The sequence below is a fragment of the Oncorhynchus mykiss genome, chromosome 15, assembly GCF_057628025.1.
Source record: "Oncorhynchus mykiss isolate SJ-2025 chromosome 15, ASM5762802v1, whole genome shotgun sequence".
Taxonomy (NCBI): domain Eukaryota; kingdom Metazoa; phylum Chordata; class Actinopteri; order Salmoniformes; family Salmonidae; genus Oncorhynchus; species Oncorhynchus mykiss.
The window spans coordinates 66,253,422-66,279,142 of record NC_143036.1 but is presented as its reverse complement, the minus strand read 5'-3'; the positions used below and the strand labels follow the sequence as shown (position 1 = coordinate 66,279,142).

General features: G+C 43.7%; 1 protein-coding gene across 4 annotated transcripts; it reads left to right on the top strand.

The window, feature by feature from the left end:
- The first annotated feature begins 257 nt into the window (after positions 1 to 257).
- On the top strand, positions 258 to 25,721 carry si:ch211-244b2.4 (ZnF_C3H1 and WWE domain-containing protein). Of its 4 annotated transcripts, XM_090200878.1 has the most exons (10): positions 359 to 547; positions 14,562 to 14,671; positions 16,482 to 16,878; positions 16,921 to 17,373; positions 17,620 to 17,764; positions 22,834 to 22,969; positions 23,248 to 23,368; positions 23,853 to 23,931; positions 24,079 to 24,284; positions 24,474 to 25,721. In XM_090200878.1, the coding sequence occupies exons 1-10, from the start codon at positions 496 to 498 to the stop codon at positions 24,527 to 24,529; spliced, it is 1,755 nt and encodes a 584-aa protein (XP_090057004.1). In that variant the 5' UTR covers positions 359 to 495; the 3' UTR covers positions 24,530 to 25,721. The 4 variants fall into 4 exon arrangements, with proteins under 4 accessions (XP_036800836.1, XP_090057004.1, XP_036800837.1 ...); XM_036944941.2 differs by lacking the exon at positions 16,921 to 17,373 and having other exon boundaries at positions 258 to 547; positions 16,482 to 16,728; XM_036944942.2 differs by lacking the exon at positions 16,921 to 17,373 and having other exon boundaries at positions 16,482 to 16,641.

Here is a 25,721-nt window from a genome sequence, read left to right as displayed (position 1 = left end):
CGGAGTGCCTGGACACAGCCCTTGTCTGTGGTATATTGGCCATATACCACAAACCCCCAAGGTGCCTTATTGTGATTATAAACTGGTTACCAACCTAATTAGTGCAGGGAAAACAAATGTTTTCTCATAACCATGGTATACGGTCTGATATGTCAGCCAATCAGCATTCAAACAACAAAGTTAATAATTCAACTTAGTGCAAGGAAAAGGCAGTGCATAAGGGAAGTACTAAAACACCTTGATTATAGGGGAGGCGCATGCAAGCAGATGGGGACATTTGAATAGGATGGAAGAATTATATCGTAAAAAAATGCAAGAGTCAATGTAAACATAGGGAAAAAAACACACTACCACCGCCTGTGCCCAATTATTTTTAAACACACACAACCCTCCCCAAAGCAAAATAAAAAAGTTTGACAACCCCTGCTCCGTAAATTTCGATCTGTCCCTAATGTAAAATGATTGAGCAAGCTTCACTAGTTTGCGGGCTATTCAATGGAAAACGAAAGCTATAACTATTCTCCCATGGCGTCCAGCAGCGTAAATGGTAAGACGCATTGCATATGAACTGATTAGATTATTTCCTTACAATGTTTTATTTTATTAAATCCCCTTCCCTTGTAATATTTATGTTTCATGTCAAGCGATATGACGCGTGAATTGTTGTTGTTTCGTGTCGGACAGACGGCTTTGATTCAATCGGTCCTTGCCAACTTGACAACACGTTAAAGTTAATGTAGGTGTTTTATATAAAATTCACATTTCTATGTTTACTTTGTTCTCAGGTATACTCGTTATGGTAAAGTTACTATGATAGTAGGATTTTGTTTCTAGGAAATTATAACATGCTTTCACTTTCATTTCTGTGATTCATAACAATGTCCTATAATGCTCAGGATAGACAAACTGGTAGACTGAAAATAAGGAAGCCATGCCTATACGCAGCTTCACTACATGACCAAAAGTATGTGGACATCTGTTCTTCGTACATCCCATTCCAAATCATGGGCATTAATATGGAGTTGGTCCCCCCTTTGCTGCTATAACAGCCTCCACTCTTTTGGGAAGGCTTTCCACTAGATGTTGAAACATTGCTGCAGGGACTTGCTTCAATTCAGCCACAAAAGCATTAGTAAGGTCGGGCAACTGATGTTGGGTGATTAGGCCTGGCATGCAGTCGGCGTTCCAATTCATCCCAAAGGTGTTTGATGGGATTGAGGTCAGGGCTTTCTTCTTCCACACCGATCTCAACAAACCATTTGTGTGTGGACCTCACTCTGTGTATGAGGGCATTATCATGCTGAAACAGGAAAGGGTCTTCCCCATTGCCACAAAGTTAGATGCACAGAATTGTCAAGAATGTCATTATATGCTGTAGTGTTAAGATTTTCCTTCACTGGAACAAAGGGGTCTAACCCTAACCACAAAAAACAGCCCCAGACCATTATTCCTCCTCCTCCTCTACCAAACTTTACAGTTGGCAGTATGCATTGGGGTAGGTAGCGTTCTCCTGGCATCCGCCAAACCCAGTTGGACTACCAGATGGTGAAGCGTGATTCATCACTCCAGAGAAAATGCATTTCCACTGCTCCACAGTCCAATGGCGGCGAGCTTTACACCACTGTCATTGCGCATGGTGATCTTAGGCTTGTGTGCGGCTGCTTGGCCATGGAAATCCATTTAATGAAGCTCCTGATGAACAGTTCTAGGACAGACAATTTTTACATACTTCAGCACTCGGCGGTCCCGTTCTGTTGTTGCTCCTAGATGTTTCCACTTCACAATAGCAGCACTTACAGTTGACCGGGGCAGCTCTAGCAGGGAAGACATTTGACAAACTGACTTGTTGGAAAGGTAGCATTCTATGACGGTGCCACGTTGAAAGTCACAGGTCTTCATTAAGGCCATTCTACTAACAATGCTTGTCTATGGAGATTGCATGGCAGTGTGCTTGATGCCATACACCTGTCAGCAATGGGTGTGGCTGAAATAGCTGAATCCACTAATTTGAAGGGTTGTCCACATGCTTTTGTATGTATAGTGTAAATCAAAATCCTTCTTGTCAATTTAACCAGGTCCATATTGCTGTTATCAATTGTGGGAAACACATTTAACACTGCATTCAGTCTAAACCCCATAATAAGGAGGAGCATTACACACTGTAAAACCGGATAAGTTCTGGCTTCTCAAACATTGAGGGGGGAAAAAGGAAGTTAAGAAACCTAAATAGCTGAAGTGAGCAGTACTATCTTCATATGAGTAAAACAAATGCAGTTTCTTTTGAGTAAGGTATACTTAAATGTAATTCTCCAGTGTGCCTTGCCTTTCAATTGTAGAGTTACCTCCCATGACTGTATTTGTTAATGAGAGACGTAGTTGTTGAATTTGTTCATTTTCAGTCCTGTGGCCTTCACCAAGTGAGTTCCTAGGCGAAGATCATTATAATTGAGCTATGACATACAGTATACCTTAACATAAGGCCTTAAACCGTGGCCTGAAACTCATGGTTTACAGGACTGAAACTCATGGTTTACAGGCCACAACAGGCCTGTAAGTAGGGTTGCAAAATATATCGTTTAAAGTAATTATCAAAACCAGAGAAAGTTTCAAACAAAACTATGCTCATCCATATCAAATGCTTTTAAAATATTTATAAGGACACTATAGTCTATGACATCTAAGACCAAACCAATATTACAAATGTGTCTCCCTCATGAATCCCATGTCCAGTCATACTTTGGGTCTCAGTGTGTGTCCCTAAACATAATTTAGTCTCAGCTGCAGCATTCAAATTGTGGTCAGCGTGTGACTGTGAATCACAGCTTTAAAAACAGAGTTACGGACCATTGGAGACTTGGGCTGCTTGCTCTCAAAGTGCTATAAAAGGTCATGTACAAATTGGAGGACATAATAATCTGTGGCTTAGATGGAATTCAAAGTTGACAAAGGATAAACTGAGAAATGTAATGCAACAAACTACTACACATGAAAGACTACCACACAGGCCAGGGCCCGGTTAGCTGTTTCCCAAAACCATTTTTACTGAAGTTGCACTTGAAAACTCTTGTTACTTACCAAATGCCTCAGACCACTTGTAACACAGCTTAGTGCGTCGTTAGAGGTGTTTTCCCTACCGTATCACTTCACACAGATCTCTGCTAAACATTGAATCAAGATACTTCTGCCTATGACTTCAGAACTAAGTTGAATACAAATGCAGAGTTGCCAATGTCTGCAATTGTTACAAACAAGCGAAGGATACAAATATGTTTCACATGAAAACTGAGATGACTGCATTAAAAGATAAATAGTCTAGTGTAGTGATGTTTAGTTTGCGAATGATTCATTATTTTTGAACCACTCTACTGAGTCGAGAGTCATGATATGTTTTCTGAGTGAGTCATTCGTTTGACCTGCTATTGCTGGCCTCAATGAGTTCTACAGCAGGAGTAATTGCAGATCGCTATTAGGGGCGTTTTCTGATGTCAAGTTACACCTATTGATGCTCGCCATTGGTCTGTGGCCTTTTCTTTCACATCGGGGACAGATGTTGACAACTGTTGCATTGTAGCTAATCCTAAACCAAACTCTTTTCCTAACCTTAACCTCATTCTGTCATGTATTGTCATGTTGTGTCCTGTTCCTGTTCTTTCTCTTCGCCCTGTCTCCCTCTGCTGGTCGTATTAGGTTACCTTTTCTTCCCCTCTTTCCCCCAGCTGTTCCTTGTCTTCTCTAACTACCTCGTTCACCCCTTTTCCCACCTGTTCCCTTTTTCCCTCTGATTAGGTCCCTATATCTCTCTCTGTTTCTGCTTCTGTCTTTGTCGGATTCTCGTTTGTGTTACTCATGCCTGAACCAGACTATCGTCGTGTTTGCTGCAACCTTGTCCTGTCCTGTCGGAATCTGCCTGTCCATCTGAGCCTACGTGTGTTTCGTCATTAAAGAAACTCTGTTTTGTTAATTCGCTTTTGGGTCCTCATTCACGCACCTGACAGAAGAATCCGACCAAGAATGGACCCAGCGACTTCGGATCCTCTCCACTCAGCCGTCGAGATCCAGGGAGCGATGCTAGGCAGACACGAGCAGGAATTGTCTGCTGCTCGACATGCCGTTGAGACCCTGGCCACCCAAGTCTCCAACCTCACAGAACAGGTTCACCATCTCCGCCTCGATCCACCGGCCACTTCCAGGGCTTTCGAATCTCCGGAGCCCAGAATCAATAACCCGCCGTGTTACTCTGGGGAGCCCACTGAATGCCGCTCGTTCCTCACCCAGTGTGATATTGTGTTTTCTCTCCAGCCCAACACTTACTCCAGGAGCACTGCTCGTATCGCCTACGTCATATCTCTCCTTACTGGACGGGCTCGTGAGTGGGGCACGGCAATCTGGGAGGCAAGGGCTGAGTGTACTAACCAGTATCAGGACTTTAAGGAGGAGATGATACGGGTTTTTGATCGATCTGTTTTTGGGGAGGAGGCTTCCAGGGTCCTGTCTTCCCTATGTCAAGGTAATCGATCCATAACAGACTACTCTATTGAGTTTCGCACTCTTGCTGCCTCCAGTGGCTGGAACGAGCCGGCTTTGCTCGCTCGTTTTCTGGAGGGTCTCCGCGCAGAGGTAAAGGATGAGATTCTCTCCCGGGAGGTTCCTTCCAGCGTGGATTCCTTGATTGAACTCGCTATTCGCATAGAGCGACGGGTTGATCTTCGTCACCGAGCTCGTGGAAAGGAGCTCGCGTTCTCCGTTGCCCCCCTCTCCGCATCACTACCATCTTCCTCTGCCGGCTCGGGTGCTGAGCCTATGCAGCTGGGAGGTATCCGCATCTCGACTAAAGAGAGGGAACGGAGAATCACCAACCGCCTCTGTCTCTATTGCGGTTCCGCTGGTCATTTTGTCACTTCATGTCCAGTAAAAGCCAGAGCTCATCAGTAAGCGGAGGGCTACTGGTGAGCGCTACTACTCCTGTCTCTCCTTCAAGATCCTGCACTACCTTGTCGGTCCATCTACGCTGGACCGGTTCGTCAGCTTCCTGCAGTGCCTTGATAGACTCTGGGGCGGAGGGCTGTTTTATGGACGAGACCTGGGCTCGGGAACATGACATTCCTCTCAGACAGTTAAGGGAGCCCACGGCCTTGTTCGCCTTGGATGGTAGTCCTCTCCCCAGGATTCAGCGTGAGACGCTACCTTTAACCCTCACTGTCTCTGGTAATCATAGCGAAACCATTTCTTTTTTAATTTTTCGTTCACCTTTTACACCTGTTGTTTTGGGCCATCCCTGGCTAGTTTGTCATAATCCTTCTATTAATTGGTCTAGTAATTCTATCCTCTCCTGGAACGTCTCTTGTCATGTGAAATGTTTAATGTCTGCTGTCCCTCCTGTTTCCTCTGTCTCTTCTTCACAGGAGGAGCCTGGTGATTTGACAGGGGTGCCGGAGGAATATCACGATCTGCGCACGGTGTTCAGTCGGTCCAGGGCCACCTCTCTTCCTCCACACCGGTCGTATGATTGTAGTATTGATCTCCTTCCGGGAACCACTCCCCCCCGGGGTAGACTATACTCTCTGTCGGCTCCCGAACGTAAGGCTCTCGAAGATTATTTGTCTGTAGCTCTTGCCGCCGGTACCATAGTCCCCTCCTCCTCTCCCGCCGGAGTGGGGTTTTTTTTTGTTAAGAAGAAGGACGGGTCCCTGCGCCCCTGCATAGATTATCGAGGGCTGAATGACATAACAGTGAAGAATCGTTATCCGCTTCCTCTTATGTCTTCAGCCTTCGAGATCCTGCAGGGAGCCAGGTTTTTCACTAAGTTGGACCTTCGTAACGCTTACCATCTCGTGCGCATCAGGGAGGGGGACGAGTGGAAGACGGCGTTTAACACTCCGTTAGGGCACTTTGAATACCGGGTTCTTCCTTTCGGCCTCGCTAACGCTCCAGCTGTCTTTCAGGCATTAGTCAATGATGTCCTGAGAGACATGCTGAACATCTTTGTTTTCGTTTACCTTGACGATATCCTGATTTTTTCACCGTCACTCCAGATTCATGTTCAGCACGTTCGACGTGTCCTCCAGCGCCTTTTAGAGAATTGTCTTTTTGTGAAGGCTGAGAAGTGCACTTTTCATGCCTCCTCCGTCACATTTCTCGGTTCTGTTATTTCCGCTGAAGGCATTAAGATGGATCCCGCTAAGGTCCAAGCTGTCATTGATTGGCCCGTCCCTAAGTCACGCGTCGAGCTGCAGCGCTTTCTCGGCTTCGCGAACTTCTATCGTCGTTTCATCCGTAATTTCGGTCAGGTGGCAGCTCCTCTCACAGCCCTTACTTCTGTCAAGACGTGCTTTAAGTGGTCCGTTTCCGCCCAGGGAGCTTTTGATCTCCTCAAGAATCGTTTTACATCCGCACCTATCCTTGTTACACCTGACGTCTCTAGACAGTTCGTTGTCGAGGTTGACGCGTCAGAGGTGGGCGTGGGAGCCATTCTTTCTCAGCGCTCCCTCTCTGACGACAAGGTCCACCCTAGCGCGTATTTTTCTCATCGCCTGTCGCCGTCGGAACGTAACTATGATGTGGGAAACCGCGAACTGCTCGCCATCCGCTTAGCCCTAGGCGAATGGCGACAGTGGTTGGAGGGGGCGACCGTTCCTTTTGTCGTTTGGACTGACCATAGGAACCTTGAGTACATCCGTTCTGCCAAACGACTTAATGCGCGTCAGGCGCGCTGGGCGCTGTTTTTCGCTCGTTTCGAGTTCGTGATTTCTTATCGTCCGGGCTCTAAGAACACCAAGCCTGATGCTTTATCTCGTCTCTTCAGTTCTTCAGTAGCCTCCACTGACCCCGAGGGGATTCTCCCTGAGGGGCGTGTTGTCGGGTTGACTGTCTGGGGGATTGAGAGGCAGGTAAAGCAAGCACTCACTCACACTCTGTCGCCGCGCGCTTGTCCTAGGAACCTTCTTTTCGTTCCCGTTCCTACTCGTCTGGCCGTTCTTCAGTGGGCTCACTCTGCCAAGTTAGCCGGCCACCCTGGCGTTCGGGGTACGCTTGCTTCCATTCGCCAGCGTTTTTGGTGGCCCACCCGGGAGCATGACACGCGTCGTTTCGTGGCTGCTTGTTCGGTCTGCGCGCAGACTAAGTCCGGTAACTCCCCTCCTGCCGGCCGTCTCAGGCCGCTTCCCATTCCCTCTCGACCGTGGTCTCACATCGCCTTAGATTTTGTCACCGGACTGCCTTCGTCAGCGGGGAAGACTGTTATTCTTACGGTTGTCGATAGGTTCTCTAAGGCGGCTCATTTTATTCCCCTTGCTAAGCTTCCTTCTGCTAAAGAGACGGCACAAATCATCATCGAGAATGTTTTCAGAATTCATGGCCTTCCGTCAGACGTCGTTTCGGACAGAGGTCCGCAATTCACGTCTCAATTTTGGAGGGAGTTTTGCCGTTTGATTGGGGCTTCCGTCAGTCTCTCTTCCGGCTTTCACCCCCAGTCTAACGGTCAAGCAGAACGGGCCAATCAGACTATTGGTCGCATCTTACGCAGTCTTTCTTTTCGCAACCCTGCGTCTTGGTCAGAACAGCTCCCCTGGGCAGAATACGCCCACAACTCGCTTCCTTCGTCTGCGACCGGGCTATCTCCTTTTCAGAGTAGCCTCGGGTACCAGCCTCCGCTGTTCTCATCTCAGTTCGCCGAGTCCAGCGTCCCCTCCGCTCAGGCTTTTGTCCAACGTTGCGAGCGCACCTGGAAGAGGGTCAGGTCTGCACTTTGCCGTTATAGGGCGCAGACTGTGAGAGCTGCTAATAAGCGTAGAACTAAGAGTCCTAGATATTGTCGCGGTCAGAGAGTTTGGCTCTCCACTCAGAACCTTCCCCTTAAGACAGCTTCTCGCAAGTTGACCCCGCGGTTCATTGGTCCGTTCCGTATTTCTCAGATCATTAATCCTGTCGCAGTGCGACTTCTTCTTCCGCGATATCTTCGTCGCGTCCACCCGGTCTTCCATGTCTCCTGTGTTAAGCCCGTTCTTCGCGCCCCCGCTCGTCTTCCCCCCCCCCCCCCCCATCCTTGTCGAGGGCGCACCTATCTACAGGGTCCGTAAGATTTTGGACATGCGTCCTCGGGGCCGTGGTCACCAGTACCTAGTGGATTGGGAGGGGTACGGTCCTGAGGAGAGGAGTTGGGTTCCCTCTCGGGACGTGCTGGACCGTTCGCTGATCGATGATTTCCTCCGTTGCCGCCAGGTTTCCTCCTCGAGTGCGCCAGGAGGCGCTCGGTGAGTGGGGGGGTACTGTCATGTATTGTCATGTTGTGTCCTGTTCCTGTTCTTTCTCTTCGCCCTGTCTCCCTCTGCTGGTCGTATTAGGTTACCTTTTCTTCCCCTCTTTCCCCCAGCTGTTCCTTGTCTTCTCTAACTACCTCGTTCACCCCTTTTCCCACCTGTTCCCTTTTTCCCTCTGATTAGGTCCCTATATCTCTCTCTGTTTCTGCTTCTGTCTTTGTCGGATTCTCGTTTGTGTTACTCATGCCTGAACCAGACTATCGTCGTGTTTGCTGCAACCTTGTCCTGTCCTGTCGGAATCTGCCTGTCCATCTGAGCCTACGTGTGTTTCGTCATTAAAGAAACTCTGTTTTGTTAATTCGCTTTTGGGTCCTCATTCACGCACCTGACACATTCACCTAACCTGCCACATTAATTATCCTAACCTGCTTTGTAAACAAATCATCTGTGTCAAGAAACAATCAAATTTGTCACATGCGCCAAATACAACAGGTATACAACAGACATTACCGTGAAATGCGTACTACCAAGTCCTTAACCAACAATGCAGTTCAAGAAATGGAGTTAAGAAAATATTTACTTAAATAAGTTACACAATAAAATTACATAACAATAACGAGACTATGTCATTGCGCGGGAGTACAGGTTAGTCGAGGTAATTTGTACATGTAGGAAGTGGTAAAGTTACTATGCATAGATAATGAACAGCGAGTAGCAGCAGTGTAAAAACAAGAGGGGGCGGGGTAGGTAACACCAATGGGCATTACCTGATATCAAGGAATGACGACATCAAAAAAAGCCCTGAATTGCATCTGCAATTACACCATATTGGGGTCAGCGGCTCCAGTGACGTGCTCCGACCACAAACTGTCTGTCATATGCTGTTGTCACGAACCGACTCGAAGTTCGTAACAAAAAGGGGAGACAACGTGGAGATAAGGAATAACAAAATATAATTAACAATGGTGTGTGTAGTCAGTAATCAGTAGTGTAGTGAGTGTTTGCGTGCATAAATGTGATAATGAAGGGTGTTGAAAGGTGCCAAAGCAAACAAACGGGCCACAAAAATGCCACAGCTAAAATCTATAAGTGTGTCTGCAGAGAAAGAGTCTCGTCAATGAATGGAGAAAGATGTGTATTTATCCAGGGACACACCCGGGCCCAGGTGTCCCATGTCTCTGACGACCCTCCCAGTTCCGCCCACCGACATCCTAATAAGGAAAAAAAGAGCAAAGAGATAAAACCGAAAAGGTTCTGGGACACTGTAAAGTCCATGGAGAATAAGAGAACCTCCTCCAAGCTGCCCACTGCACTGAGGCTGAGGAAACACTGTCACCACCGATAAATCCACTATAATTGAGAATTTCAATAAGCATTTTTCCACGGCTGGCCTTGCTTTCCACCTGGCTACCCCTACCCCGGTCAACAGCCCTGCACCCCCCACTCGCCCAAACCTCCCCATTTCTCCTTCACCCAAATCCAGATAGCTGATGTTCTGAAAGAGCTGAAAAATCGGGACCCCTACAAATCAGCCAGGCTAGACAATCTGGACTCTCTCTTTCTAAAATGATCTGCCGAAATTGTTGCAACCCCTATTACTAGCCTGTTCAACCCCTCTTTCGTGTCATCTGAGATTCCCAAAGATTGGAAAGCTGCCGTGGTCATCCCCCTCTTCAAAGGGGGAGACACTCTAGACCCAAACTTCTACAGACCTATATCTATCCTACCCTGCCTTTCTAAGGTCTTCGAAAGCCAAGTTAACAAACAGATTACCGACCATTTTGAATCCCACCGTATCTTCTCTGCTATGCAATCTGGTTTCAGAGCTGGTCATGGGTGCACCTCAGCCACGCTCAAGGTCCTAAACAATATCATAACCGCCATCAATAAGAGACGTTACTGTGCAGCCGTATTCATCGACCTGGCCAAGGCTTTCGACTCTGTCAATCACCACATTCTTATTGGCAGACTCAACAGCCTTGGTTTCTCAAATGATTGCCTCGCCTGGTTCACCAACTACTTCTCAGACAGAGTTCAGTGTGTAAAATCAGAGGGCTTGTTGTCCGGACCTCTGGCAGTCTCTATGGGGTGCCACAGGGTTCAATTCTCGGGCCGACTCTTCTCTGTATACATCAATGATGTCGCTCTTGCTGCTGGTGATTCTCTGATCCACCTCTACGCAGACGACACCATTCTGTATACTTCTGGCTCTTCTTTGGACAGTGTGTTAACTAACCTCCAGACGAGCTTCAATGCCATACACCTATCCTTCCAACTGCTCTTGAAGTAAAACTAAATGCATGCTTTTCAACCGATCCATCTCCCTCACTAGCTTTAAGCACCAGCTGTCAGAGCAGCTCACATATCACTGCACCTGTACATAGCCCATCTGTAAATAGCCCATCTAACTACTTCATCCCCATACTGTATTTATTTATTTATCTTGCTCCTTTGCACCCCAGTATCTCTACTTGCACATTCATCTTCTGCACATCTACCACTCCAGTGTTTAATTGCTACATCATAATTACCTCACCACTATGGCCTATTTTATTGCCTTACCTCCCTTATCTTACCTCAGTTGCACACACTGTATATATACTTTTTCTACTGTGTTATTGACTGTATGTTTGTTAATTCCATGTGTAACTCTGTGTTGTTGTATGTGTCGAACTGCTTTGACTAATCTTGGCCAGGTCGCAGTTGTAAATGAGAACTTGTTCTCAACTAGCCTACCTGGTTAAATAAAGGTGAAAAATAAATAAATAAAACACACACTGACCACTCTTAGTTGTAAGTTCCAACCCAGTAATAACTGTTGATAGTGATTCTGCAAGGGTAGAAAAGAAAGGACCTATTATAACACATGATCACATTTTAAAAGGAGTAAGGCTATCCACAGATACAATACACAGATACAACTTGACTTAACTGAATGATAATGCAGCATAGAAAAATATGAATGACAATAGCAGGATAAAGCTGCAGTCTTTACTGCTACATAACACAGATCTGATATGCACACATAGACTGAAGTGTAATGTGGCCCGAGAGTACACGTGTCCACCGCACGTTAAGAAAACTGTCACCTAAACCAAGTTAATGGCGGACAGAGCGAGAGCGCTCTTTAACCAACTTAACCATGATATACATGGTCATTAAGATGCTGAAATAGTGAGCAGGCTGTACAGTATAACAAGAACTCAGTATAGAATGGAACTACCATCTTACAAGTAAGGCATAATCATGACACAAATAGACAGTATATGACACAGGGGAAAGGTAGCTAGTTAGCCTGGCTAACTGGCTCGTAAGTTAGTAATGACGATGTACATAATTATGTTACAAAGTCCCCCCCGACATCATGTAATATACAAAGCATTAGGAACACCGTCCTAATATTGAGTTTGATCCCTATTTGCCCTCATAACAGCCTCAATTCATGGGGGCATGGACTCTACAAGGTGTCGAAAGCGTTCCACAGGGATCCTGGCCCATGTTGACTCCAATGCTTCCCACAGTGGGTCAAGTTGACTGGATGTCCATTGGGTGGTGGACCATTCTTGAAACTGTTGAGCGTGAAAAACTCAGCACCTTTGCAGTTCTTGACACACTCAAACCAGTGCGCCTGGCACCTACTACCAAACCCCGTTCAAAGGAACTTACAGTGCCTTGCGAAAGTATTCGGCCCCCTTGAACTTTGCGACCTTTTGCCACATTTCAGGCTTCAAACATAAAGATATAAAACTGTATTTTTTTGTGAAGAATCAACAACAAGTGGGACACAATCATGAAGTGGAACGACATTTATTGGATATTTCAAACTTTTTTAACAAATCAAAAACTGAAAAATTGGGCGTGCAAAATTATTCAGCCCCCTTAAGTTAATACTTTGTAGCGCCACCTTTTGCTGCGATTACAGCTGTAAGTCGCTTGGGGTATGTCTCTATCAGTTTTGCACATCGAGAGACTGAATTTTTTTCCCATTCCTCCTTGCAAAACAGCTCGAGCTCAGTGAGGTTGGATGGAGAGCATTTGTGAACAGCAGTTTTCAGTTCTTTCCACAGATTCTCGATTGGATTCAGGTCTGGACTTTGACTTGGCCATTCTAACACCTGGATATGTTTATTTTTGAACCATTCCATTGTAGATTTTGCTTTATGTTTTGGATCATTGTCTTGTTGGAAGACAAATCTCCGTCCCAGTCTCAGGTCTTTTGCAGACTCCATCAGGTTTTCTTCCAGAATGGTTCTGTATTTGGCTCCATCCATCTTCCCATCAATTTTAACCATCTTCCCTGTCCCTGCTGAAGAAAAGCAGGCCCAAACCATGATGCTGCCACCACCATGTTTGACAGTGGGTATGGTGTGTTCAGGGTGATGAGCTTTGTTGCTTTTACGCCAAACATAACGTTTTGCATTGTTGCCAAAAAGTTCAATTTTGGTTTCATCTGACCAGAGCACCTGCTTCCACATGTTTGGTGTGTCTCCCAGGTGGCTTGTGGCAAACTTTAAACAACACTTTTTATGGATATCTTTAAGAAATTACTTTCTTCTTGCCACTCTTCCATAAAGGCCAGATTTGTGCAATATACGACTGATTGTTGTCCTATGGACAGAGTCTCCCACCTCAGCTGTAGATCTCTGCAGTTCATCCAGAGTGATCATGGGCCTCTTGGCTGCATCTCTGATCAGTCTTCTCCTTGTATGAGCTGAAAGTTTAGAGGGACGGCCAGGTCTTGGTAGATTTGCAGTGGTCTGATACTCCTTCCATTTCAATATTATCGCTTGCACAGTGCTCCTTGGGATGTTTAAAGCTTGGGAAATCTTTTTGTATCCAAATCCGGCTTTAAACTTCTTCACAACAGTATCTCGGACCTGCCTGGTGTGTTCCTTGTTCTTCATGATGCTCTCTGCGCTTTTAACGGACCTCTGAGACTATCACAGTGCAGGTGCATTTATACGGAGACTTGATTACACACAGGTGGATTGTATTTACCATCATTAGTCATTTAGGTCAACATTGGATCATTCAGAGATCCTCACTGAACTTCTGGAGAGAGTTTGCTGCACTGAAAGTAAAGGGGCTGAATAATTTTGCACGCCCAATTTTTCAGTTTTTGATTTGTTAAAAAAGTTTGAAATATCCAATAAATGTCGTTCCACTTCATGATTGTGTCCCACTTGTTGTTGATTCTTCACAAAAAAAATGAGTTTTATATCTTTATGTTTGAAGCCTGAAATGTGGCAAAAGGTCGCAAAGTTCAAGGGGGCCGAATACTTTCGCAAGGCACTGTAAATCTTTTGTCTTGTCCATTCACCCTCAGAATGGCACACATACACAATCCATGTCTCAATCGTCTCAAGGCTTCAAAAATCCTTCTTTAACCTGTCTCCTCCCTTTCATCTACACTGATTGAAGTGGATTTAAAGATGCACTATGCAGAAATAGCTCCGCCTTTTCCTGTTTGCCAAAATTTGAATAGTTCTCCTAATTTTAGTTTATGTGGCTAAACAAGCAAGTGTAGTCTAGAAAGTCATTGTACCATCTAAACCGCCATAAATATATTTCCCATAACCAAAATATAGTATTTTCAGCTGTTTGAAGCTGGTTACAAAACCCAAAATAAAAGACACAAAAACTACACTTAAGAACGGGAAGCATAGAAATAGTGCACATAGAACAGATCTACCGCTTCTTAGACATGCTTTCGATGCGAAGGACAGTTTATGTAATGGAAAAGGTAGGTGTTACTAGTGTTTTGTACACTCAGTGTACATCACATTGAAAATACTCACTCATATTATTCTCCTCATTTCCACAAGGGGCCTGCATTTTACATGTAGCTCCTATTTTGGTGATTTGCTTTTAACAATGGAAAATGATTTATTTGTATGTTGTGCCTTTCTGATTGTATATTTTTTGTATAATATAAAACAACACTGCCATAAATGCATATAAAATAACAAAACAGGTACCAATTAACGAAGAATAAAATATGAAATATATTGTGTAACTGAACTGCCACTGTTTTTTAGGTAGCATTTATTTGCGTTACAAAATACTTAAAATATTTCCCAGTCTTTACATTTTTCCCTACAATGCAATGTAATATACGGTAACCTACTGTATTCAGCTTATACAGTTTGTTACTGTTGATTATACAGTTATTTTCTGTGACAATTGTGTACAAAACACAATTTTATATCACACTGGTCCAATATCACACTGTAATCACAGCTTCTCTTCTATTTCCTATTATTCTATTAAATTCTATTTTATTTCTATTCTTTTTTCCCTTTCCAGACCCTAGTCAGGGGAACAGCTACCAGGAGAACTTCAGCTGCTCTGAGAGTAACTCTGAGAGCAGTGCTACAGAAGAGGAATCAGACAGTGATGCAGCAGGAACCCGACAGGTCAGAACTAAGTGTAAAAATATCAAGCATCCTTTTTTTTTGTAGTTTCGATCTGGGGCTCAAATTAAACATTTTATGTAAAAAATAAAATAAAATAGCCTGTACAAATGAACTGTTCAACTTTACAAATGTAACCCCATATAATTCCTTCTAAAAAGACAAATGTGAACTATCTATGTAATATGGTAATTTAGCGAATGGTTTTATCCAAACACTTATAGTTAACAGATATAGTGCCTTTTTCAGACCCCTTGACTTTTTTCCACATTTTGTTACATTATAGCCTTATTCTAACATTTATAAAAATATTTTTTTCCCCCTCATCAATCTACACACAATACCCCATAATGACAAAGCAAAAACAGATTTTTAGACAGTTTTGCAAATGTATATAAAAAATAAAAAAAACTGAAATATCACATTTACATAAGTATTCAGACTCTTTACTCAGCACCTTTGGCAGTGATTACAGCAATGAGTCTTCTTGGGTATGACGCTACAAGCGTGGCACAATTGTATTTGGGGAGTTTCTCCCATTCTTCTCTGCAGATCCTCTCAAACTCTGTCAGGTTAGATGGGGAGCATCGCTGCACAGCTATTTTCAGGTCTCTCCAGAGATGTTCGATCGGGTTCAAGTCCGGGCTCTGGCTAGGCCACTCAAGGACATTCAGAGACTTGTCCCGAAGCCACTCCTGCCTTGTCTTGGCTGTGTGCTTAGGGTCGTTGTCCTGTTGCAAGGTGAACCTTCGCCCCAGTCTGAGGTCCTGAGTGCTCTGGAGCGGGTTTTCATCAAGGACCTCTCTGTACTTTGCTCCGTTCATCTTTGCCTTGATCTTGACTCGTCTCCCAGTCCCTGCTGCTGAAAAACATCCCCACAACACGATGCTGCCACCACCATGCTTCACCGAAGGGATGGTGCCAGGTTTCCTCCAGCTGTGATGCTTGGCATTCAGGCCAAAGAGTTCAATCTTGGTTTCATCAGACCAGAGAATCTTGTTTCTCATGGTCAGAGAGTCTTTAGGTGCCTTTTGGCAAACTCCAAGTGGCCTGTCATGTGCCTTTTACTGAGGAGTGGCTTCCATCTGGCCACTCTACCATAAAGGCCTTATTGGTGGAGTGCTGCAGGAATGGTTGTCCTTCTGTAAGGTCCTCCTATCTCCACAGAGAAACTCTAGAGCTCTGTCAGAGTGACCATCGGGTTCTTGGTCACCTCCCTGACCAAGGGCCTTCTCATCCGATTGCTCAGTTTGGCCAGGCGTCTAGCTCTTGGAAGAGTCTTGGTGGTTCCAAACTTCTTACATTTCAGAATGATGGAGGCCACGGTGTTCTTGGGGACCTTTAATGCTGCAGACATTTTTTGGTACCCTTCCCCAGATCTGTGCCGTGACACAATCCTTTCTCAGAGCTCTACGGACAATTCCTTCGGCCTCATGGCTAGTTTTTTTTTCTGACATGTACTGTCAACTGTGGGACATTATCCAAATCATGTCAAATCAATTGAATTTACCACAGGTGGACTCCAATCAAGTTGTTGAAACATTAAGGATGACCAATGGAAACAGGATGCACCTGTGCTCAATTTCGAGTCTCATAGCAAAGCGTCTGAATACTTATGTAAATAAAGTATTTCTGTTTTTACAAACCTGTTTTTGCTTTGTAGTTATGAGGTATGGTGTGTAGATTGCTGAGGATTTTTTTTTTATCAATTCCATTTTAGAATAAAGCTGTAACGTAACAAAAATGTGGAAAAAGTCAAAAGTCATGCTGTCATATCTATTTCAGTTTAATTGATTATATTATATTTGATCAGGATCAGGAAGAGCCTTGCCGGTACTACAACAGTGGTCACTGCCGGGATGGGAAAAGGTGCCACTACCTACACGTCTGCAAATACGCACTGAGAGGCAACTGTCGCTATGGAGCCAAGTGTCGCCTCAAGCACCTCAGCTCCTCCTCTGACAGTGATGGAGGTAGTGGGAGGAGGGAAAGGAGGAGGTCTTTATCTGGAGGGAGAAGAGGAGGCGGTGGGAGAGAAAGGAGGAGGTCTTCATCTGGAGGTAGAGGAGGAGGTGGAAGGAGGGACAGGAGGAAGTCTTTATCTGGAGGTAGAGGAGGAGGTGGGAGAGAAAGGAAATCTTCATCTGGAGGTAGAGGAGGAGGTGGAAGGAGGGACAGGAGGAGGTCTTTATCTGGAGGGAGAGGAGGAGGTGGAAGAGAAAGGAGGTCTTCATTTGGAGGTAGAGGACGAGGTGGGAGAGAAAGGAGGTCTTCATCTGGAGGTAGAGGAGGAGGTGGAAGGAGGGACAGGAGGAGGTCTTTATCTGGAGGAAGAGGAGGAGGTGGAAGGAGGGACAGGAGGAGGTCTTTATCTGGAGGGAGAGGAGGAGGTGGAAGGAGGGACAGGAGGAGGTCTTTATCTGGAGGGAGAGGAGGAGGTGGAAGGAGGGACAGGAGGAGGTCTTTATCTGGAGGTAGAGGAGGAGGTGGGAGGAGGGACAGGAGGAGGTCTTTATCTGGAGGGAGAGGAGGAGGTGGGAAGAGGGACAGGAGGAGGTCTTTATCTGCAGGGAGAGGAGGAGGTGGGAGGAGGGACAGGAGGAGGTCTTTATCTGCAGGGAGAGGAGGAAGTGGGAGAGAAAGGAGGAGGTCTTCATCTGGAGTGAGAAGAGGAGACCGGGCCAGGGAAAGTTCTTCATCTAGAGGTGAGACGTGTACTAGGCTGTAATAGGGTCAGAGAGGAAGGGAGGGAGTCGACAAGTTTGCTTCCATTCAATCCATAAACCTTGAAATGTTTAGAAATGTTAATTGACCAAGACTGAAAATGGACAATGGCCTAATCAAGTTATTATGTTTGTGTTTGTGACCATGAACAGAGATATGTATGGATGCAACGAATGAGTGTGTTGTGAGTGTAATTTACCTGTATCCATTTTGTGCTCCACTGTCAGGGGCTCAGCGTGACATTAGCGGGCCATACAAATGGCAGTTGGAAGATGGACATGGCTGGAAGGACATAGCCAACGATCACATTTTGGAGGGACAGTACTCCCAACCCAACATTAAGGGCATCAATATCTACAACACCCCTTACGGGTAAGGTGACATTAGCGGGCCATACACCTGATGGTGTTAGTTTTGTTCAGAGCCAGATAGGCCTACATACATTGTCTGTATATACAATATATATACAGTACCAGTCAAAAGTTTGGACACACCTACTCATTCAAGGGTTGTTCATTATTTTTTACAATTCTCTGTGTTGTAGAATAACAGTGAAGACATCAAAACTATGAAATAACACAGATGGAATCATGTAGTAACCAAAGAAGTGTTAAACCAATCAAAATATATATATATTTTTGAGATTCTTCAAAGTAGCCACCCTTTGCCTTGATAAACTCTTAGCATTCTTTCAACCAGCTTCACCTGGAATGCTTTTCCAAAAGTCTTAAAGGAGTTCCCACATATGCTGAGCACTTGTTGGCTGCTTTTCCTTCACTCTGTGGTCCAACTCATCCCAAACCATCTCAATTGTCATCTAATGCAGCACTCCATCACTCTCCGTCTTGGTCAAATAGCCCTTACACAGCCTGTAGGTGTGTTGGGTCATTGCCCTGTTGAAAAACAAATGATTGTCCCACTAAGCGCTAACCAGATGGGGTGGCATATCGCTGCAGAATGCTGTGGTAGCCATTCTGGTTAAGTGTGCCTTGAGTTCTAAATAAATCACAGACAGTGTCACCAGCAAAGCACCCCCACACCATCACACTACCTCCTCCATGCTTCACGGTGGGAACCACACATGCAGAGATAGTGCGTTCACCTACTCTACGTCTCACAAAGACACGGCGGTTGGTACCAAAAATCTCAAATTGGGACTTATCAGACCAAAGGACAGATTTCCACTGGTCTAATGTCCATTGCTCGTGTTTCTTGGCCCAAGCAAGTATCTTCTTCTTATTGGTGTCCTTTAGTAGTGGTTTCTTTACAGCAATTCAACCATGAAGGTCTGATTCATGCAGTCTCCTCTGAACAGTTGATGTTGAAATGTGTCTGTTACTTGTACCTTGTGAAGCATTTATTTGGGCTGCAATTTCGGATGCTGGTAACTAATGAACTTATTCTTTGCAGCAGAGGTAACTCTGTGTTTTCCTTTCCTATGGCGGTCCTAATGAGAGCCAGTTTCATCATAGTGCTTGATGGTTTTTGCGACTGCACTTGAAGAAACTTTCAAAGTTCTGGAAATGTTCCGGATTGACTGACCTTCATGTCTTAAAGTAATGATGGACTGTTGTTTCTCTTTGCTTATTTGAGCTGTTCTTTTACCAAATAGGGCTATCCTCTGTATACCACCCCTACCTTGTCACAAAACAACTGATTGGCCGAAATGCATAAAGAAGGAAAGTAATTCCAAAAATGTACTTTTAACAAGGCACACCTGTTAATTGAAATGCATTCCAGGTGACTGCGTACCTCACTAAGCTGGTTGAGAGAATGCCAAGAGTGTGCAAAGCTGTCATCAAGGCAAAGGGTGGCTACTTTGAATCTGTTTAACACTTTTTTGTTACTACAGGATTCCATATGGGTTATTTCATAGTTTGATGTCACTTCACTATTATTTTACAATGTAGAAAATAGTAAAAATAAAGAAAAACCCTTGAATGAGTCGATGTGTCCAGACTTGACTGGTATTGTATATATACAGTGGCAAGAAAAAGTATGTGAACCCTTTGGAATTACCTGGATTTCTGCATAAATTGTTCATAAAATTTGATCTGACAACAATAGACACACACAGTGTGCTTAAAATAATAACACACAAATTATTGTTATTTTCTTGTCTATATTGAATACATAATTTAAACATTAACAGTCTAGGTTGTAAAAGTATGTGAACCCCCTAGGCTAATGACTTCTCCAAATGCTAATTGGAGTCAGGAGTCAGCTAACCTGGAGTCCAATCAATGAGACGAGATTGGAGATGTTGGTAAGAGTTGCCCTGCCCTATATAAAATCCTCACAAAATTTGAGTTTGCAATTCACAAGAAGCAAGTCTTGGACAAAAGAGATGTCAAAAAAAAAAAAAAGAGACCTAAGATGAAGAATTATTGACTTGCATAAAGCTGGAAAGGGTTATAAAATTATCTCTAAATGCCTTGATGTTCATCAGTCCACGGTAAGACAAATTGTCTATAAATGGAGAAAGTTCAGCACTGTTGCTACTCTCCCTAGGAGTGGTCGTCCTGCAAACATGACTGCAAGAGCACAGAGCAGAATGCTCAATGAGTTTAAGAAGAATCGTTGAGTGTCAGCTAAAGACTTACAGAAATCTCTGGAACATGCTAGCATCTCTGTTGATAAGTCTACGATACATAAAACACTAAACAAGAATGGTGTTCATGGGAGAACACCACGGAAGAAGCCACTGCTGTCCAAAAAAAACATTGCTGGACGTCTGAAGTTTGCAACCTGGATGTTCCACAGCGTTACTGGCAAAATATTCTGTGGACAGATTAAAACTACAGTTGAGTTGTTTGGAAGGAACACACAACACTATGTGTGGAGAGAAAAAGGCACAGCACACCGACATCAAAACCTCATACCAACTGTAAAGTATGGTGGCGGGAGCATCATGATTTGGGGCTGCTTTGCTGCAGGGCCTGGACATCTTGCTATTATCGACAGAAAAATGAATTCCCAAGTTTATCAATACTTTTTGCAGGAGAATGTAAGGCTGTCCGCCAATTGAAGGTCAACAGAAGTTGGGTGATGCAACAGTACAATGACCCAAAACACAGAAGTAAATCAACAACAGAATGTCTTAAACAGAAGAAAATAGGCCTTCTGGAGTGGCCCAGTCAGAGTCCTGACCTTCTGAAGTGGCCCAGTCAGAGTCCTGACCTTCTGGAGTGGCCCAGTCAGAGTCCTGACCTTCTGGAGTGGCCCAGTCAGAGTCCTGACCTCAACCCCATTGAGATGCAGTGGCATGACCTCAATAGAGCGGTTCACACCAGACATCACAAGAATATTGCTGAACTGAAACAGTTTTGTAAAGAGGAATGGTCCAAAATTCCTCCTGATCGTTGTGCAGGTCTGATCTGCAACTACAGAAAACGTTTGGTTGAGGTTATTGCCTTCAAAGGATGGTCAACCAGTTATTAAATCCAAGGGTTCACATACTTTTCCCAGCCTGCACTGTGAATGTTTACACAGTGTGTTCAATAAAACATGAAAACGTATAATTGTTTGTGTGTTATTAGTTTAAGCAGACTGTGTGTATCTATTGTTGTGTCTTAGTTGAAGGTCAGATCAAATTTGATGACCATTTTATGCAGAAATCCAGGTCATTCCAAAGGGTTCATATACTTTTTCTCGACACTGTATATATACAGTGCCTTGTGAAAGTATTCGGCCCCCTTGAACTTTGCGACCTTTTGCCACATTTCAGGCTTCAAACATAAAGATATAAAACTGTATTTTTTTGTGAAGAATCAACACAATGGGACACAATCATGAAGTGGAACGCCAAATGTATTGGATATTTCAAACTTTTTTAACAAATCAAAAACTGAAAAATTGGGCGTGCAAAATTATTCAGCCCCCTTAAGTTAATACTTTGTAGCGCCACCTTTTGCTGCGATTACAGCTGTAAGTCGCTTGGGGTATGTCTCTTTCAGTTTTGCACATCGAGAGACTGAATTTTTTTCCCATTCCTCCTTGCAAAACAGCTCGAGCTCAGTGAGGTTGGATGGAGAGCATTTGTGAACAGCAGTTTTCAGTTCTTTCCACAGATTCTCGATTGGATTCAGGTCTGGACTTTGACTTGGCCATTCTAACACCTGGATATGTTTATTTTTGAACCATTCCATTGTAGATTTTGCTTTATGTTTTGGATCATTGTCTTGTTGGAAGACAAATCTCCGTCCCAGTCTCAGGTCTTTTGCAGACTCCATCAGGTTTTCTTCCAGAATGGTCCTGTATTTGGCTCCATCCATCTTCCCATCAATTTTAACCATCTTCCCTGTCCTTGCTGAAGAAAAGCAGGCCCAAACCATGATGCTGCCACCACCATGTTTGACAGTGGGTATGGTGTGTTCAGGGTGATGAGCTTTGTTGCTTTTACGCCAAACATAACGTTTTGCATTGTTGCCAAAAAGTTCAATTTTGGTTTCATCTGACCAGAGCACCTTCTTCCACATGTTTTGTGTGTCTCCCAGGTGGCTTGTGGCAAACTTTAAACAACACTTTTTATGGATATCTTTAAGAAATGGCTTTCTTCTTGCCACTCTTCCATAAAGGCCAGATTTGTGCAATATACGACTGATTGTTGTCCTATGGACAGAGTCTCCCACCTCAGCTGTAGATCTCTGCAGTTCATCCAGAGTGATCATGGGCCTCTTGGCTGCATCTCTGATCAGTCTTCTCCTTGTATGAGCTGAAAGTTTAGAGGGACGGCCAGGTCTTGGTAGATTTGCAGTGGTCTGATACTCCTTCCATTTCAATATTATCGCTTGCACAGTGCTCCTTGGGATGTTTAAAGCTTGGGAAATCTTTTTGTATCCAAATCCGGCTTTAAACGTCTTCACAACAGTATCTCGGACCTGCCTGGTGTGTTCCTTGTTCTTCATGATGCTCTCTGCGCTTTTAACGGACCTCTGAGACTATCACAGTGCAGGTGCATTTATACGGAGACTTGATTACACACAGGTGGATTGTATGTATCATCATTAGTCATTTAGGTCAACATTGGATCATTCAGAGATCCTCACTGAACTTCTGGAGAGAGTTTGCTGCACTGAAAGTAAAGGGGCTGAATAATTTTTCACGCCCAATTTTTCAGTTTTTGATTTGTTAAAAAAGTTTGAAATATCCAATAAATGTCGTTCCACTTCATGATTGTGTCCCACTTGTTGTTGATTCTTCACAAAAAAATTGAGTTTTATATCTTTATGTTTGAAGCCTGAAATGTGGCAAAAGGTCGCAAAGTCCAAGGGGGCCGAATACTTTCGCAAGGCACTGTATATATATATGGGTTTGGTTGACTGATCTAAAGTCTTTCAAGGACTTTGAAATAATTATTTTGGTAATTGAGACTCCCACCCCTCTCCCTATGTCTGTTTGTCTCTCCCTCTGTCTTGTCTCTTTCTATTCTCTCTCTGTAGCAAAGTGAGTATAGATTTCAAGGCGATGAGAGTCCGCGGTAAGAATAATCTGAGAGTGAGGCGTTTGGATGGTCAACAGACAGAGTGGATCTGGTTCTACTCTAGTAGCAAAGGCTGGACCAAGTATGGAGAAAAGGTACAGCAGAACACCAGGCAACAACCCCAAGTGTACCGTTATCTTTAGAAACTGAACTTAGGAACATGCCAGGGTTGAGGTCAATTCCATTTCAATTCAGTGAATTCAGGAAGTAAACTGAACCATGGAAACCTCTTCTGGAACTCTGGAATCCTCTTCTCCAGTCTTAATTCAGCTTAGAAACATAATATCATATGATATGTAATGCTATTGAGAGAAAAAAAGTGTCACAGAAACCATTGTTGAGTGACAGGAAGAGTGTTTGTCTTTTCTCTCAGGATTCCAAGGGAAACTCAGGCCCCATCCAGAGTTCTGAGATCGAGAAGAAATTCCAACTCAACCGTAACGGTTCTCTTACGTTCAACATCGGCTCTGATATCTTCGAGATCCGATTCAGACGTGAGTCGGACTGAAAGAAACCTCAGACAAACACTTATATTGACATTAAAACTTTAATGTCAAATCAAATCAAATCACATTTTATTTGTCACATGCGCCAAATACAACTGGTAAAATCTTTACCGTGAAATACTTACTTACGAGCCCTTTCTCAACAATGCAGAGTTAAAAAGTAAGAAACATTTGCTAAAGAAAAAAAGGAAATAGTAACACAAAATTACAATAATGTGGCTACAGTATATATATATATTTCTAAAAACACATAACACACCGCCTGTTATAGAGCTCCAGGATGTACTGGGCCTTACGCGCTACCCTCTGTAGTGCCTTGTGGTCGATGCCAAGCAGTTGCCAGTCTGTGACTCACTCATGTCTGTGACTCACTCAAAACAGAAAGACTCAACATAACTGGGAAAGTGAAAATATGTGAATAAAAAATGTCTGTGTTGCTTATTAGTTTCTCTGTTCATTATGTGTTTGTCAGAAATGAGACAGGTGAGCGGCAAGAGGAAGAGGAAAGTTGTCCGTCGTCCAAAGTACCAACCACCTCAAAGCGGAAATCTGTAAGTTCAAACACAATCGAACGGATTGCCCCTTTAGGAGAAGACATCGACTGTGCCATAGATAAAACCCTCATTATTTGAATGTGCTGATTTGAATGTATTGATATTTTACTTGAGACAAACAAATCGGTCTCTCTGATTGAACAGAATTGGTCGAGTGACGTCTGCTTTCCAGAGAGTGAAGATGTCTCCAGCGGGCCAGAGTGAATCTCCAGAGTGGCAGTTTGGGGGGAAAAGTGGGCGCTGGCACACTTTCGAAAAGAGTGCTGACATTGAAGATCAGTACCAGAAGGACTTCAATGGATCCATGTCCCTCACTGTCAACAGACAGGCCTACAAGCTGGACTTCTCAGGTAGGAGGCCTCAAGACATGTGTAGCCTTGCAGATGATGTGTAAATCATGTTAGAGGAGACACAACTTCAGTGGGATCTCTTTTGAAGGTCATCATTCTCATAGTAGGTCTTAATAGAATGGCAATATGTAATGACGATGTATTTAGGCCTTGTCTGAAGCATTCTCTAAATGTCTCTGTCTTTTGCAGCCATGAAGCAAACCAACCAGTCTACAAGGGCGACGCGCAACATCAGGCGTGTCTAGAGAGCATGATGAACAACGCAACACTCCGACATCATCATTGCCTGTTTATTTTAGGGGAAGTAGAATTGTTGGGTTGCTATCACATGCAATATGTTTACATGCAATAACCTGCCATTAGCTCACGAACGGGAATACATGCCTATTGCAGAAACGGACTACAGATATTGGATATACTCCTGTACACACTGTGTATGAAACAACATGCACAATAACAAACTGTTTACCTTTTTCTCTGTGTGTTTTGTTGTTGTTGCCCCGCAAAAGCAAAGTGCATTATCTGCAAATTTGGTAAAAAAAACATTTGTTCTGTTGTAATGGCCTGGTGTAATATGTGATAATAAGGCATTTCGTTTCCTAACAAGAACAACCCAGTCAATCAGAATATGTCATGAAGTACCAGAATATATCAGAATATATCATGAAGTACCAGAAATTGCTGTATGTCTGGACAGAAAAAGACTTTGAAGTCAGATTTGGCTGTTAAATATTTTAAGCAGATATTGCACTTTGCCTTTGTAGGGTATACATGTATGAGGAATGCTGTAGCAGACTGCCATGATCAAGTAACTGGGACATTTACATTAGATAACATTTGTGTGCATGATGTTGAAATGTAGGTCATACCTTTTATCTCAGGTGTTGTTCGAAAAGACAGAATATTCAAAGCCCTCGTTAAATAAGCCATAATATTTTAATTTAATCATTTATTTGAATCAAGGGTCATAGCCAATGATGTATATACACATCATTGGTCATCTAGCTTGTGTTCATTTCTAACATTACCCCTAGATTAGTTATATTTTTATTGGTGCAATAAATGGTTAGAAGAACTGTGAGTAAACAAATCCTGTTACGAACAGTTGAACAGTTTGACTTTTAGCAATGATGAATTGATTATGTTTTATGAAAATCAATGCAATACAATCTACAGTAATGTGGTAGTAACAATGTTGGAATAACACTGCGTTAAAATGTTCCTACAAATGGGCTGACGCTTGTCCTAGGTACCTTAATGTGATTGAAAGCTTAAACTGCCGTATTGTTACTGTACACAATGAATAAAGACAAAAACAGTGTATGTTTCCATGTAATAAGGTTTTGATTAAAAGCAGAATAAATTGCAATAATTTTATTTTGTGTTCTGGTAGTTTCCATGATTGTTCTTGGTTCTACTAACTCTGCGTTTCACCAA